At 44.6% G+C, this 17,639-nt stretch overlaps 1 protein-coding gene across 1 annotated transcript in view; it reads left to right on the top strand.

Moving 5' to 3' along the window:
- Positions 1–17,639, top strand: part of plxnb1b (plexin b1b) — a 91,775-nt gene that overhangs the window by 41,023 nt on the left and 33,113 nt on the right. The window contains exons 3-4 of the mRNA XM_041947850.1: positions 13,862–13,950; positions 14,426–15,593. Of these exons, the coding sequence (XP_041803784.1) occupies positions 14,436–15,593 (1,158 nt within the window). The 5' untranslated portion in view covers positions 13,862–13,950; positions 14,426–14,435. The remainder of the gene's footprint in view (positions 1–13,861; positions 13,951–14,425; positions 15,594–17,639) is intronic.

Genomic DNA, 17,639 nt, shown 5'->3' with positions numbered 1-17,639 from the left:
GTGTTTTACACACACACACACACACAGCATTTTCAGGGAGGACCAGACAACACAGCAGCCACACTAACATTTACCCTTCACTCTCTCTGCACTGCCCTTGTTATTGCCCAGGCAGGCACAGAAAGGAGCCTTTATATATGCCTGTGTGTGTGCGTGTGTGTGTGTGTGTGTGCGTGCGTGCGTGCGCGGAGAATTACCCCTCCATGAGACCATGCTATCCATGCTTTGCAAAATCTCCTCTACTGGCCTTCAAGAACACTGCCTTTAATATTTTCCTAAGATTGCAACAGCTAGCTCTTTACCTGGCGCTCAGAAAAAGCCCAGTGTTGTGAGGAAAAGAGGATTATGGTACCGGTTTCAGGAGAGAAAGAGAGAGGGTGTATTGTGCCTGAGTGCTCGGAGGTGAGTGCCATGTCAGTCGGAAATGAATTTCCAGAACAGTTGTGCAGTGTTTCAGAGGACCGTTTGAGGCTGTGATAAGCCTTTACTGAGCTCTGTGTCACAGCAGCACAGCTCAGCTTTGTTCCACAACCTCAACTCATGCAGTTCTGCTTTTCTTCATCGTGGAGAGGAACAGAAATCACGTCTGTGCACTTCAGCAGTCGTCTTTTTTGAAAACATCAGCGGCATTAAGTATTTTCAGGCATAGAGAAGGTCAATCCTGAATCCCAGTAGAATCATATAGGAAATCAGTTGTTGCAGTGTTACAGTGTTATAGATTGGCCAACAGGTTTGGTTAGCTGTTCAGTTGCAACACTAAGATCAGCCCATACAATATTATAAGGGTCCCTTATATTCTGGCTTCATCGTAGTCCTTCACTGTGCTCAGTGATTGTTGGCCACTAGCATTTCTTCTAAGCATAATCAGCGATTCTGCAGGTGCGTTCACATTGAATGTGAAGATTCTTGAACTTTCTTTCTTTTCACATCGTCAACTTGTGTAAATTATTCTTCTCCTCAGTTTGTGCCCGCCAGCATGAATTCATATGTTTGCTTTGCCTTGCATCCAGTCGTGTTGCCTCTATAATTTGTTTTCATAGAGTCTGAACATGCCTTAGATAGTCGAATCATTTAGCATTGTGCTTCCATAAAGTTAGGGGACTCGCATGAGAAAAGAATGGTCAAAGTCAGATCTCTAGTATGGGTGATGCTCCAAAAACAATGAATCCTGCTTTTCCCTAATGCAACTCCAGGCATCTTCCAGCTGACAGCTTTTTGTGGTTGCATCTTAAATATTAATGCCAGAGTGACAGCAGGCTGTAAACTGGATGATAAAAGGAGAGTCTCGGGTGTCTGGAGTTTGATTTCAGTGTATTTCAGTGTAGTATTCTACATGAAATTTGCTATTTGCAGCTATTTGAGATAAAAGAGGAACAGATTTTTTTTTGCATTTGTGAACAAATGGAAGAGTGATGAATATGTAGTCATAACAATTCAGACAACGCTCAGCAGCAGACAGTGGATAATCCCAGATAATTGTCAAACTGAAATTTTCCTGCAGGGCAACATTAAAAAATGTCTGTGATAATTAAACCACCGAGTCAGTTTAAATGGACCAGGCTCCAGTAATGCTGTGAGAGATAATCCCTGACACAGCCTTTTCTCCATTTCACCCAATATTATGTTGCCTGCATTTTGGTGTATTTGTGGTATTGAGCTTTTTTTTCTTTTTTGCTTAATGTCTTGTTGGAAAATCCCAGAACCGTCTCCACATTTGGAAAGAGGACAAGACTCTATTTTTAGCACGTAAAATTAAAGCAAACAATGAGAAAATGCTATGATGATTCAGTCGTAAAGCCCACTTTGCTTCACTTCCTCCTCAATCCTGTATCTGTATTTTCACTTTCAGTGAGATGTAAATCAACATATCTGCACGCAAAACTTGACAGGATCACAGCACCGCGGCTACTGGAATGAACTGCAGTGCCACATAACAGCCAAGTCTGAATGTACCGGTAGTTTGAATTTAAAGATTTGCTGAGGATTAGTAAGAAAAAATGGATGTAATCCTCTATCAACGTATATGTAATTTTATTTGCTATGATGATATATATCTGGAAAATCACTGTTTATGGATAATAACTGGAAAGCAATACCTAATCCTTGCTAATCCAGCAAATGAAAACCTGACAAATAAAGGTGTGTCGTCATAACCCGGCTAAAGTGATAAATTACAATTGTCCAGTGTTTCTGTTGTCGGGGGGAGGATTTGAGTGTGTTCACTGTATCACAGGACAAACCAGCTACGCTAGCCAGTCATCTTAAGACTGTGCCAGGCTAATTAAAGAACAGGCTAATTACTGAAACATGTCTTAACCAACATTAGAGTGGTGCCATAAATACATTGAACATCAACTAGACAGTGCAACAGTGCATGAAATACAGAGACCATCGAGTTATTGTGCTCCGTGAACCTTGTAGCAGTAATATTGCAAACTACATTGTCAGTGACTTCTGCACCATAACGATGACAGCAGAAAGACAAGAAAATGAAAAACAAAACAACATGAAGAACATCAATAAATATAACTTCTTAATATTATTTCGGGGAACAATGTTAGGGGAACCACTGTTATTATTGCTGAATGTTTACTATGTTCATCATCTTAGTCTAGCATGTTAGAAGGCTAATATTTGCTAATTAGCTCCAAATACATGAGTGAAATTTTGAGTTGCTGATTTTGCCACATAAATGCTGTTTGGTCTGTGGCGTCCCGTCTTTGCAGCCATTTTTTGATGCCTTACATGGACATCCAGAGAGGATGTGCCAAATTTGGATGCAGCTGGCTCTGTGAGCTTGCAGGAGTTCACAAAACAGTTTTTTAGCAAGACTAAAACACAGAGACAGGATCATTAAAAATGAGGTGAGAGAGTTTGGATTGGTGTGTGGAGTGTCTGCTCACTGGCACTTGAGATCCCCCCCACACAGCAAGAGACAGGAAGGGAAGTTTTAATGTTGATGTTACTGGGGATACTGTCTTCCTCTCTGTTGCTAGGAAACTTTGACCAATCAAACTTCATTTTGCAGCTGCACTATTGGTTCAATTCTCAGAGTCAGCATTGTGCTACTGGCATGAAATCCTGTACTGCAAGGCCAAGTAGCATTAACAAGCTGTCAAGGCCTGAGGGGTGTGTGTGTCTGGTCCCCTCTCCTGTGACTGGAGTCATGAATATGGAGCAGCTTCTGGCTTTGTTCAGTCACTCACACACAGCATCAAACAGAAGATAAGACTGCCAGAGTGAGAGTGTGTCTTCAGAGCAGGTTATAGCAGCTGAATTACAAGCCCTGAACCAGCACTTTATCTGGTGAGGCGTAGAGAAACGCAGGTGGAGGTGAACCGGGGCTGGCTGGAGGATCTGGTAGATGTGTGTAGACCAAGTGTACAGCGGATGATGTGAAGATTTTACCGAGCGCTCGCTGTAAAATCAGGGTTAGAGGTTAGAAAAGGATCAGGTTTGCATTGAAAGAATGAATTATTTGTGTTTACAGCAGGATTTTATTTTCACGGTGCATCATTCCTTTCAGTCATATAACAAAACGCTGTACAACCCACCACATGACTGCTGGGATCTTAGAACATCATTGATGACACAGGTAGTGCCTCGACACTTCAGTAACCACCTCATTATTGGCTCTCTGCGGTAACCTGATTTCTTAAAAAACGTATCAACAAGTAACCTGGTCTCTGTAATCAGGGTAAGGGATTAGAGAATCCCAGTGTGCACAGCTGGAGAAACCTGATTTAACATTGATGTATGTGTCAGTCTTGTTACTAACAGGGACTGACATGCAGTCACTTGCCAGTTTATTAGGTACATGAAGCTAAAACTGATGCATCCTAATACAACCATCCTGCCATAAATCTTCCCCTCCTGACAGTTGTGATGTTCACTTTTTGCTGAAACTGTTTTAAGAGGTGCTGATTGATCTGTATGATCATTTTGGAGGCTGCAGTTGGTGCTGCTGTGTTTGTTGTCCGTGTGTTATACTGAGTGGTGGTCCTGTTATTTAGTCTGACCTCATTGATATTAAGGGTTGTTGTATTAGACTGCTGTAGGTTCAGCGTAGTTTACCGAGACTCATAAGTTGCAGTGCAGTGCAGTTCTACGAGGAGTCCAGTAGGGTAAGCAGCATGCCCGGATGGTTAGACAGGTCATAAGTTTGACCGTACTACACAGAGCACTAATGTGGAGCTTATAAAAATGACTGTTCTAAATGTCTGTTGGAAACATCCATTAGATTTAGATTTTAAGAGGTACTTCCTGTGCTTTTTCTTTTTTTTCTTACAATTGGTGTGCATCCACCATCGTAAATGTGAATTTGCTAACAGTCTGTCTGGTTGTCAGCCAGCTCATGTTGCTTGCCTAAAGGCCTCGGTATGCTTCAAACGGTGTGTTTGTCAAATCAGCATCGCGTGTCGCGCACAACAGAGTGACACCATGAATGCCTTCGAGGTGAGACTGTCTGGAAGTGTGCGCTGTTATCCCAATTTCTACAACTCATTGCGTCGAGACCACCGGATTCTTGAAGAAGGTCAGGGAGGCTGTGCGATGTACGCATGAGGAGGCTATGACAGCAGGCTTTCTGCCCCACTTCCAGTAGAACCATTTGGTACAGGTTGCCTTTAGATATGGTCACATGACATGTCATAGGGTGCAGTTCTATGTATGGGCACTCAGAAAGTGGCGGCTTATATGAATAGAAATGGGCATCAGGGACTTGATGAATAATTTAGTCAAACGTTGTTGTACTCATACTTTGGCTTCAGTGCTTTTCACCCATTAACCATCACAACTCAGCATCTTGTGTATCAGAAAGTTCCTGCTGTGTGTTCACTTGTAAGTTCTGTACTTCCAGCTGCATGTTGATGCAGCAATAGCTCCCCTCGCAGCTGCCTGTAGGCCCATTTCTGTTGCTGGGCCCTGAAACCTGGTAATGAAAATGAGCAGACGAGAAAAATAGCTCTGTCCATCTTGTCCGTGCTTTTCCTCTCTGTCAGAGGAGTTTCTGCATTCTTTCTGATAATGTGTGCATAGTTCTCTCCGCCATAATCAGCATGTCATAACACAAGCTATAATTTCCCTGTGAAGGCATTGCCTCATGAAAACACAAATGTGCACCAACACAAGCGCACACACGAGCATGCACACACACACACTGTCTCGCACATCTTTTAATTATTTTTTTTTGCCTTCCTAGCGAGTTAGTGCTAGACAGTGACTTTGTACTGTTTATATGAGCGTGATTACAGCTGATATCACAGTTCAGTGGAGCAGAAACACAGACTGGAGCTTCTGTTTGCATCTAAGAGTCATAAAGACTGTCTGTCCAAGTATTTGTGAACTGGCCTCCTAGGCCTTTCTGATTGAAGTGGTATCACATGCTCCAGTTTTTTTTCCTGGGAGATATGTCATGTACTGATTTAAACAATATGTGGGTAGAAATAATTGTAAGGAATTTCCAATATCTGTAATTGTAGGAAGAGAAAAGAATTTAAACCCAGATTTTCACTCACATTTTTTGTTGCAGTGCATCAAAATGTGTTGTCTCCAGTGGTCAGAGGACAGTGTTGACACAGTGTACACTTCAGAGTCTTCGGTGGTGAGGACAGCTTTTCTTCCACTAACAGACAGTGAAGAAAACATTTGGAAGGAAAAAAAGCAAAGAGCTACAGAGCTGCCTACAGCATATACCAGCCAGCCGGCCCTCGGTGGCTACTCAACACACACACAGCCTGTGTGCACTAGATGGCCGACAGTGGGGAAACACACTGGGTCCAACAAGGCCTGTAGCCACACGCTCGTGTCCATAACTGGCAAAGATCTGCTGTGGGCAGGGCCAGAGCTGTCGGGACGGAGCAGACCAATGTCAAAGGTTGTGTTTGGCCAATTTGCCACAGGATAGCTGCTGTCCTGCCCACTGGAGCTCACGGTGGAACAGCACAGCTATTCACTGCGATGACTTCCCTGAGTTTCATTCAGGTACCGAGTTCCTGAGGCCCCGTCTGGTGACATGCTGAGTGCCTCCTGCTGGAGTAGGAATGCTTATTTTCAAAGAGCTTTACATTTGATTTTATTATCATATCAATATGATGTGTCCCCTCCTCTCTGACTTTTCTTCCTTCCTCTCCCCTGAGCCATTTCGGACTTTTATGGCTGTCCTATAACCCTCTCACCTGGTCAAGTGTCTCCTCCTGCCGTCTGTGGGAGTGATGGTTGTCATCTTTGAACTCTTCGTCCCGTTGAACAACTCAGACCGTTAAGCAGTTAAACACGGTCTCCAAGAGCGTGTCTCGGTGTTAAGTTGGTAATGATAACCTGTGCGTGTGGGTCTCTGTGTGTCTCCACCCTTCTATTCTGTGTAAATGTGAGTGTCCCGTTGGACAGCTGCCATCCACAGTGACTGCCCTGAACACTGGAATTACACACTAGGATCCCACACACACACACACACACACACACACACACACACACACCACGCCACTCTGTACTTTTCCTAACCCACTGTGGTGCTGAGGTTACACGATACACGCATATACTATACACCTGCAACTATGACTATGAATATCACAATAAAATGTCTTGTTTACTGCACAGTTCACTGTAAACGGGGTCTTGTGTTGGCAAAAACGCCTCAATCTATTCTTCTGAGAGTGAAACCATGAAGAAACAAAACAAGCAAAAGAAATTCAAAAGAGCTGCTGCTTTTGTGGCACATCAGCCAAATACCCTCTGAGTCAGTAAAAATAAACATAAGCAGCAACTGCAGAGGATTTGAGCTGCAGAACGTTGTTTTTTTCATGTGATTTTCAGATTAACCTAAATACAGTAAATGCTTTGTTTTCTGGATGTGGTTGTTCACATCTGTACGTCTGAAAAACCTCTAACCTCAACGTGTGTCCGCTGCACTTATACAACTGCTACATATCAGTAGTTCATATAAGCTGTGTGTGTGTGTGCGCGTGTGTGTGTGACGTCTCTCCATCAGCAGATGTTTTTGTTATAACTGCAGTTATGACATGAAATAGCGAAGGACAACAGCACGGCAGTAACGTAATAGGATTTCTAATGCAACACCACCCAATCGGTGTGTAACTCTTTTCACCCAAATCACATATGTTGTATATGCCTTTTTTTCATTTTTCTTGTGTGGGTGGGAGGGGGCTGGGTGGGGCAGGTGACACTTCACAAATGTCCCTGGCCAGAAGTGAACATAGAAGGTTTTCAGGTTAATATCCCAGGCTGTTTGGTTTTATACATAGGGACATTTCAAAATGTCTTTTCCCGTAACTGTATCATATTTTATGGGAATGTGTGCAGACAACCTTGGATGTGCATTAAGGTTATATTTACTGTATTTGGAGTGCGTGTTCTGCTCTGTGGTGAGTTGTGCCTCCACCTGTCTCATCACTCTCAGTCTGACCTGAATCGATGGCTCCAGGCTTCAGTGTGGAATAGATGAAGGTACCACCAACACTTTGTCTTGAAGCCAAACAGTATCAGAGCGGAAGTTTTAACCCACCCCAAAGCATTATCGCCCCTGTGCTTCAGTGCATTCAAAGCAAGCTATTGCTTGCACCAGTGTGGATACTTTATGATGCGTGCGCTGCCGGCCACACCTGTCTGCATGTGAGTTACGATCCAGATAAAGTCCACACACCTTTAATAGCTTCCTGTGTGGCAGCTGTGACTGTTTATGATAGCATTGATGACTCGCTATTTGCTCTCATTTCTGCCCCTTAACATCTATTTCCTCCACAGACATGGCCCTTTATCATGTCGACATGACTCAAAGGACTATTGCAGTGTGATCGGAGTTGTTGCTCATTTCCTGCCTGATTTGTTTTTTTTTTTTCTGCTGCCAGTAATTTAAACTGGAATTGGGATTGTGTTGAAATAGAACCGCAATATCTTGTTTTATTTTTCTTTTTGTTTGACAGAGCTGGTAGAAACATGTTTGTGGTCTGTCTTGAATCATGCAGGAGGCAGATCTTAATGTAACCAAAGAGTTGGAGGTTAGCTATTAATTAGGTGTAGTTTCATTTTGAGGCGACGATGGAAAACAATTCAGAAGAATGAAGATGTTAAAATTAAGCTGCCTGTAAAATGCCGTCATTAGAGTGACTGCAGTCGAAGCCCAGTGAACAGCAGCCTTCACACAGAGAGCAGCACTGATTCATGATGAGGAAAGAGGAAGTGCATGCACACGTTTGTTCAAAGCTATTGAGTTCCACCCAAATGTAGAGGTGATCCCTGAGACCCGGATATCCGTCCTGTCTTGTATCCAGGCTCAACCTCTGTCACCCCAGGGCGATTTCTTCAGGGCCATAAAGTTTAACAACCATGGGAACTTCCTTTACTCGCCCAGCTCCTCTGCAGCGACAAGTGGCTCTCCTCTGACCACTGAAACATGTCCAGAAAAGCCCACTGCCATGTCATTGAGGGACTTCATCCCTTAAATGGGCCTGATCAGGGACACTGAGGGACTTTTATGTCTTAATTTCTGGAAGGACGTTTTCCGGAAGAGAGCGCAGGGCGATGATTCCCCTCCTCCTCCTCCTCCTCCTCCTCCTCCCTCTCTGTGAAGTTCATCAGCCAAGGAGGAATGTGTTCTTTGAGATGGGCAGCAATTGTTGGGGGTTTCTCTATAAATAACTTCTTGTCAGCCAGCCAGCTGGGCTGTCCAGCTCCAGCACCAGTGGGCAGACCAATGGAGTGACAAAGAGGGAAAGCACTACAGTTCTGACACAGCACGACAAGACAATGAAAAAAACTGGCTGAAATGTGGAGTATGTATTTTAAAATTAGTGAAAGCCAGTCTTTCTCATAAAACCTTGTTTGTAAAACAGATAAGGTCAGAAACATTTACAAACCATGTGATAACGGGCAAGCAATCACTTTTTAATCTCTTTTTATTTTTATTTCAAACCATATAAGACGTGGAGATATCACACTTTCTAATAAACAGCAGTGCAGGTTCAGCATGCAGCTAAAACATCTCCGGAAGCAACGTTGGCAGCATGCAGCAGGCTGAGCGATACGGCCGCTCTGATGTTATGACTGAGTCTGTTATTAATAGGCACTAGACACAGCTACCGGCAGGGTGGGAGAAACTGCAGCAGGCAGTCAAAGCTTTGCTACACCACCCAAAGGAAGATTGATTTGTGGCGTTTTTAAGCAATGTATTTGTAATATGTTTCTAATCAGAAGAAACACATTAGCAGTAGCACAAGCAGGATGTGAGGGAACAGAAATGTTAAAAGTTGGACGTCTCTCAGGTTAATTTATTGGGTCAAATGTGTTGACAGTGGCAGTTGCTCTCATTCTATACTCCAGACCCAGTGCAGTTGCTGCCTGGTACGCAAAGACCATTCAAACAACTGGACAATACTTATTTCTGATTTTTGTTGTGAATGTGTAAATGCATAGCAGCTTTTTGCACCGCAGTATATAACAAATCATTGCTTAAATTACAATTAATTTAAACAAATTCTCATAACATACACCCATAGTGTTGTTGCTTTATTCAGGGTAGAATTCACAGTGTCTCCGTCATCTTTTTGAGCAGCACTGTGTGTGTTGATAACTTGTCAAACCTGGTATTTGGTGCCATCAGCACACTTACCGGTTTTAATATTAGAACTGCTCTGCACTGCAGAAAGCTGAGTAGATGGTGTGGTCCTGTCCAGAACCTCTCTTAAACCTCTGTAGTCTGACATGTTCTGTCTCTGGGAGTCAAAGGGACAACAGTGAACATTTGCAGAGCCCCAGTGTCCTTCCTGCTAGGTGTGAGGAAGCAGCCCTGATGGTTTACACAGCTTGTATATCACAGCAGTAACAGTTGTGGAGGAGCAGGAGGAGGATGGTGACGGCCAGTGTTTGTGTAATTGAACACCGTGGGCTCTCATAGCCACTAAAGCATCCTTTGTAAACACTGTTTGTTGATGGAAAGGCAGTGACTGATTGCAGATGGCTGCATTCACCTAAGGCCTGGCTGAGTCCCACTATTCCTCCTCATGTGTGTGTTTGTGTGTGTGTCTGTGGGCATTTTGGAGTGTGTTTATTTGTTTAAAGTGTACAGAGGAGGACTTCTCATTATAGGCATGTGTGTGAGTGTGTGAGTGTGTGTGTGTGTGTGTGTGCGTGCTTGTGCACGTTTGTGTGTTTATGCTCACAATCATGTCACTAATTAGAAACTAGCTTTATCTCCCCTCCCCCTTGTTCTGCAAATGAGTGGGTGTTGAATGGAGCATTATGGGTAGGCACTATAATTAATGTCTCTCTCTCTGTCTCTGTCTCTCTCTGTCTCTCTCTATCCACCTCTCTCTGTCTCTCTCTATCCACCTCTCTCTGTCTCTCTCTCCCTCTGTCTCTCTCTCTGTCTGTCTGTCTGTCTCTCTCTCTCTCTCTCAGTGTGTCTCTCTCTCTGTCTCTCTCTCTCTCTCAGTGTCTCTCTCTCTGTCTCTCTCTATCTCAGTGTCTCTCTCTATCTCAGTGTCTCTCTCTCTCAGTGTCTCTCTCTCTCTCGGTGTCTCTCTCTCTCTCCCTCTGTCTCTCTCAGTCTCTCTCTCTCTCTCTCTGTCTCTCTCTCTCTCTCTCACTCAGTGTCTCTCTCTCTCTGGTGGCTTATTATCATTAGTCACATTCCATCAGTTCCCAGTGAGCACTGAGGCTTGTGAGCTCTTGTTTGTGGCGATTTCCCTCATCGTTTCCCCCTTCTCTGTCTCACTCCCATCTTCCCCTTTCACCATTGTCGTCCTGTAACCCCGTTTCTGTTTGCCAATGACACTCTGCCAGCTTTTTGCACTTCAAATATGCTCTCTCCCCCTCCCTGCTGTTGTCCCTCTCTGTCGTCTCCAGAATGTAGGATAGCTGAATTGGAAATTAAGGCTGGACTCAATGAAGCGGATGATGGTTCAATTGAATGTGCCTCTCAGGAATGCTTCGTTGTGTTGTGGAGCCTTTTGGCTGCTGCTCAGGCTCCAGTCCAGGCCATTTGTGGTGGGTTGAGGTTGGTAGACTTTGGTTAATCCTGAAGGGATTCTGCCCTGCTGCTCCTGTCCGCTTGGTACGAGCCCCACAGCTACCTTTCCCCTGAACAATACATTGGTATAGGTTAAGGCAAAGCTCAAGCCCTCAAAGCTCTTTTCAAGCCATCCTCCCATGATCCATCAGTCTGGCATGGCCCTGCCTTCTTCACCATGAGGCAGTGAGTCATTTGAATGAGAGAAAGGATGTGTGGCTACCAGCCGAACTCTGTCAAGGCAAGGAGAGGAACACGTTTGGCGAACACATGCACCTTTGAAGGTCCAGATGATTCAGCACTACCCAACCCTTCACACCACAACATTGTCTACTCAACACCGATCATCAACACCATTGCGTTCACCAGAAGGCAATCACACTCTCTTTCCCAAAAAGCTGGGACAGGTTCATAGTTACTGCTGTTTTACGTCATCTTTTCTTTTAAACACTCGGCTTTTGAGAATTTATGACACTAATTGTTGAGGTTTTGAAAGTTTCCCATTCTTATACGATATACGTCTTCAGTCGCTCAACAGCTCAAGGTCTCTGCTGTTGTATTTAGTCCTGGAATCAGGGTTGTGCATGGGACGGTGGTGGTGGAGGCATGATGCTGCTGCTGCCCAACATGAGCACTGTGATGCAGTTTGTGGAGGGAAGTGACGCAATCCAAGCCCACTGCAGATCTCAACAAACTTCTCTGTGTATAAACAACATCAGGTTGACCACCGTTAGCAGCAGTTTATTACTGCTATGATTAAGTGAGTTCATGGCACTCATTTGGTTGCACTGAACGTTTCTTCATGAGGGATATTGTTCCATTTATCTTGGAATGCGTCATGCCCAATTAACCAGGTCTGTTTGTGCGTCCGTAATATACCAAATGTTCTGTATGTCAAACTGTCCTGACCTGGTTTTGTTGGAATACATACTTTCTATTTTAACATATGAACTGAGTTAAGTTGCTGTAGTGCTGTACTGCAGACAAGGCTGCACCAAGGGGGAGTCCATTACCTAAAAGTAAAGGAGCATATAAAGCAATTACAGGCAAACATTTCCGCCTCTCTCCTCTCATCACACTGATACCTTTTGGCTTGTTGAAGTCACCAAAAAAAAAAAAAAAAACGACTTTCACTCGAGACGAAATGTGATTTTTAACGTGAGAGAATTGAATCAGGAGTCCATTCCCTTGTTCTCATATGTCTCAAACTCTGAATGAAGTTGTGTGTGATTGGATTACTCACTGCAGGGAAGGGAAACCTCTTTCAAAGAGGTCGGCGAGATGGCAGCCCGGTTTACTGTAGTTTTTAGCTATTTGATTTGTAGCTTTTAGCAAATAGCAAATTAAGATAGACGAGGATCTGACTGGCCTGTTACTCCTGGATGAATGGTGCGACAACCTCCAAATTTGGAGAGTTATTGGAGAAGACACCCCTTTGCTCAAATGGACACAGTTAACCACGATGGAGAAATAAACATCCAGCTTGGAGAAACTGTTGGCTGGAGGAGGAAACAGGAGAAGCACTGTATTTGTTGAACTACTGCTTCCACAAGTTAACATGCCAGTCATTCCTGTCTCTGCTCCGTTAGCCTCCGGACCGGTGCCTGCAGGATTATCTGCACAGGGTTGTAAAGCTCCTTTCCATCAGAGTTGTGACATGCTGACTGCAGAGTTCAGGCTCTTTAGCCACCGAACTGCAGCTGCAAACCAGTTAGTGAAAACCTGCTGTCCCACCCCCAGGGGTCAGAGGAGAGACACTGTCTTTTGGTTTGGATTTGGTGATTTTGGGGTCAGTCACAGAGGCATCAATCAGCCTGCTTGACCTCTCTGCCTCTGCTTGTATTGGAACTGGAGGTAGTTCTACACGAGCGTGCCATCGAGTGGAAAAACAAACATTTGCAAGGAAGTTAGATAACAATGATCAGAATTATTGTGCTCTTGTAAATAGTTTCTTGTGGCCTTTCTTTGTGGCGTTGGCCTGTTGCCAGGTTTTTACCCTCATTCCCACACACAAGAGATTGCAACCAACAAAGCAAGCTTTCTAATGCTTCTAGTGTGGCACGGGAAAAGGTCTGTGTGTGTGTGTGTGTGTGTGGTTCAGTGAGGTGAATAGTGTCTTTTTCAGTCTGTCTCCGTCTTTTTTCCAAACCTCCCCTTTGGATAAGCCCACTGGAGAGTCGCCTGAACTCGTAGGAGATAATCCTGCTTCTGTGCCACTGATGGAGTGTTGGGAGGCAATGGAGGAGGAGAGGTGGATTGAAAGAAGAGGGAGATTATGAGCAGGAAAAAGGAGGATCTACTGTATATGGAGTGAAAATAACCGGAGTCATGACAATATTTGACATATTGAGTGTGAAACCACAGATTCAGGTGCACAATGAAGGGAACTCTACCCCTCTCAAAGTTCTCATGCCATCTTCGTTTACCTCACAGCAACTTGTTTTTTTGGCAGGGACTCTGAAGCCAAAGGGTTTTGTACCTTGTATCCTAGCAATGAGGGAGGATTGTATACTGGGACAGCGTGTGTGGCACTGAAAGCCCTCTTGGACTGACACTACTTGACTTGGCCTCTGCTGAGGGCTTTTTTACTTGCAAAAACGGATGTAGCCAGTCAGACATAGGTCTGACAGGAATCTCAATGGGAATGAGCTTCCCACGACTTTTAGTGGACTGCTGCGATGCCAAAAAACACAAGGTGTTAGAACATCACAGTCACGTAGGCTTGTGGTAATGTCCTTCAGGCTGACGTTTGCTATACCTGCATTTGCTGCCATAAAAGACTCTGGGTGTTAAAGTATGGAGTATACTGATGTGTCTTCTCTGTCTTTTGTGTTGCAGGTTGTGTCCAGGACGATGTGTTTTTAAACCCGTGCTGCTGGGAGGTCAAGAGGTGACATGCCTCTGTGAAACACCACTGGAAACAAATGGTGAGGAGCCAGTGTCTCGGGTAGTTTATTATGCTGATGGAGTCCTCCTGAGTTTTTTTAAACTGTTAGTCATTGACTCTAAAACAGAAACAATTGGTAATCTTTTCTCAGACTCAACAGTTTTGTTAGTTACACGGTTAGTCTGCAGAGAAATCAGACTTCTGTAACGTCAAAAGTGCAAGTTTAAACCCTCTTGGTGTGGGAAGGGGTTCACTGGTGATTGAGCAGCTATATATATATGTGTGTGTGTGTGTTTGTGTGTGTGTACATACTGTATACAGTAGAGACAATGATCTGTACAGAATTTTAAATCAATCACAATATGTATCCATGCGGGTCTCTGGAACTAAATGTGGGGATGGGGATCCATGGCCTGTACGTGTTTAGAGATCTGTGCCATGAAATGTTTGACAGCTCCTGTTCTGGTGAATTTAGATATATTTTCTAACAACGTGTCCGGTCTTCTTTCCCCCAGCTCTGCTGCCATGCCTCCGGGGATGGTGCGTCATCTTTCAGCATTGGCAGTCCGAACACTGCTGTCTGTCCTGCTGCTAGCCATTGGCTGGCCCTTCACCTCATTACGTAGTGGTGTTGTTCAAGGATTGCACTCCTCTTCGAGTCTTTATCCCACCTTTGTCCGGAATGACACTCTGTTTGAGCACTTGGCCCTGCATCCTGACCCCAGTGTCAGCCGTGTCTATGTTGGGGCCCGAGATCACCTGTTCCAGTTGGATCGATTCCTCCAACCTGAACTCCAGGATGACACTGGACCTGTCACAGACAGCCGGGAGTGCTTACCTCCTGTAACTGAGAGCAACTGCCCTCAGGCTAGGGTCACCAGCAACCACAACAAGCTCCTGCTGGTTGACCCGTATTCCATGGAGCTTATTACCTGCGGGAGTGTCAACCAAGGAATTTGCCAGAAACGTAGCCTGGATTCTGTGGATGTGGTACTTTTTTCTACAGAGAGGCCGGTAGATACTCAATACGTAGCAGCTAACCACCCCAACGTTAGCACCGTGGGACTTGTGGTTCGCTCGCATCCGGACAGACAGCCAGTACTGTTTGTGGGGCGGGGTTACACCAGCAGCCACCCACCTATTTCCACAAGAAACCTCGCCCAGGAACCCGTCTTTTCTTACGAGGAGACTGCCAAGTTGGCTGTGGCTGGCCGTCTCTCAGAATATGACCATCATTTTGTAGCGTCGTTCGCCCACCGTCAGCATGTATACTTCCTCTTCTATAGGCGGGACCTAAAGTCACAGTCACGTGAGTACCGCACCTATGTGTCTCGTGTTTGTTTGGATGACCAGGCCTATTACTCCTACGTGGAAGTACCCTTGACATGCCAGTCCAGGGCAGGAAAAACTTACAACCTCCTGCAAGCTGTCCAGCTTGGCCTCAACAAGGACGGTGTAGTGAGTCCAGCCTCAGAAACTCTTCTTGGTGTCTTCTCCACTCGTTTGGCTTCCTCAACTCAGCCCAGTGAGGACTCAGCCCTCTGCATGTTTAGTCTGGAAGATGTGGACCGCAGGATTAACTCCACCAGAGATCTGTGCTACACTCAGATGGGTAAAGAAGCAGGAGCGGAAGCAGCCTACATTGAGTATGAAGTCAAATCCAACTGTGCCAACCTGCCGGAGGTGAGTTCAACAGGTTGCTTTCACCTATTTAAAAAGATGGATGTGTGAACAAATAAGCACCAATATGTAAAGGTTCAAATCAGTGAGAACGCAATCCATGCAACCTAATCCAAACCATGCCATGACACCTTTACTGTAACATTGTTCTATTCTTCACAGGCAGCAAACAGCCACTATATTTATCTACAGTTTGATGATGATCATTGTGTCAAATTTCAAAGTTTGTCCAGGACATCGTTTTGCAGAGGTGGTTAAGTACTGTGATCCTAACATACTGTGTATGTGATCGATTTAGTCGATCTACCAAAACAATGGCCACACTTCATTTCATTCGGGCTGTTTTTGTTTGAGGTTAGATGGCCTTCATTCACTATAAAACTCTGCAGGAAAATTATTTTACATAACCCATTCAGGACGGCTTGCTTGTTTCCTCCAAACTGTGTAACAGAGAGGACAATGCCCAGCTTCACTGATATGGTAGCAGAGCTGTTGTGACTGGGATTCATTTGGACAAGGGACTTATCATCACTTTCTCCAGCAAACCACACAGTGGTCAGCATACTGAAGCAGACAGCAGTTACACCGCTCCCCTCCCGTGTGTCACTGTGCGTAATTGTATGTTTATGTGACAGCGTGCTACTGAAAAGCAGCATACATGCTAAGAATGACTTTGCATTGAAGGGCCTTGTATTGTGCACTGGCCAGTGCTATTCTGTATTGGAGCATGATTTCTTTGTCTGAATGAAGATGTTCACATAAACATAAGGCAGAGAGGAACACCGTGAAATCACTAAATAACCCAGTATAGTTGACATTCTCCTCCTCGTCTCCATTGTTGTGTTTACAGAAGAACGTGCTGTCCAACTGTTTTTTTTTTCTTAGACAAGTGATTTTTTTTTCTGTGACAGCAATACTGAATAAAAGCTTTCATCTGCCAGAGCTGGTGCCATGCTTCTGAAGCTTTCCAGGACTGTCCTCTTCCAGCAAAGTGACCTTTGTATCAGAGAGGATGAAATTAGATTTGACATTTTTGTAATAGACAAATGCAATGCTGTGGAGGAGGGATTGAATTACATCGGTCCTCTAATAACACCAACTCTGGAGATTCTCACTTTATGTGTTTTGCTTTTGTGTGTGCATGTGAACATTGCATTTGGATGAACATCGCGGGCTAGTTTGACAGCCTCCTCTATTATCACTTCCTCCTGTGTTGAGGACAAAGAGCAGCACTGACCCCTCAACCCGCAACAGTGTAATTTAATAGAATTGCTGGCCAGGGAGGGATCGATCGGCGGCATTAGCTGTACTTAGTCGGGTGGGGTTGAGGGTAATGTTAACAAGCCCTGACAAGGACGGATGGAGAAACAGCAGACAGAGATGAGGCTCTGGAGGAGGAAAAGAACAAGACTTTCATGGATACATGCACAGTGGAGCAGGAATATAGCAAAAGCAAAAGGTGAAAGAAAAGGAAACAGGTGGGCGAGGAAGTGGACGGGACAGATATACATGTACAGTGTGACTATGAAGTGAACGTGTAAAAAGGGGGAATCAAAGCACACCATATGGCTAGAAGAGAACAGTGATGGGAGATTTGGAGCTGAAAAGAGATTTACAGTGTCATTAAGATGTCAAATCTCAATTGGATCCCAGTGCACAAACAACACCAAAGCAGCTTCATCCCCGTTCAGTCTTTGCCAGGACAGTCCATCTGCACCCGGGACAGACTCTCACGCAAGGTCTAATCTGTGGGGAACATGCTTTGTTATAGATGATCAGGATTCACGACTCTTTCAGCATTATTATCCGAAATGCAACTTTAGCGTTTTTTGTTATCTTACTCCCTCGCAGTTATTACTGCCCACAATTGCTCATGGCTAAATGTCCAGATGATTGCAGTCTGCGCGGTGCTCGTCAGCATGTGTCATTACAGAGTAATCAGCGGCTACCATCGGCCAGGCCGGTCAGTGACACGCCAGCCTTTAAGCTTCCAGGCCATGTTCCTAGCCTGGACGTCATAACTCCAGAACTATTCCAGTAGTCATAATG

The sequence above is a fragment of the Chelmon rostratus genome, chromosome 2, assembly GCF_017976325.1.
Source record: "Chelmon rostratus isolate fCheRos1 chromosome 2, fCheRos1.pri, whole genome shotgun sequence".
NCBI lineage: Eukaryota > Metazoa > Chordata > Actinopteri > Chaetodontiformes > Chaetodontidae > Chelmon > Chelmon rostratus.
This window is presented reverse-complemented; position numbering and strand designations above follow the sequence as displayed.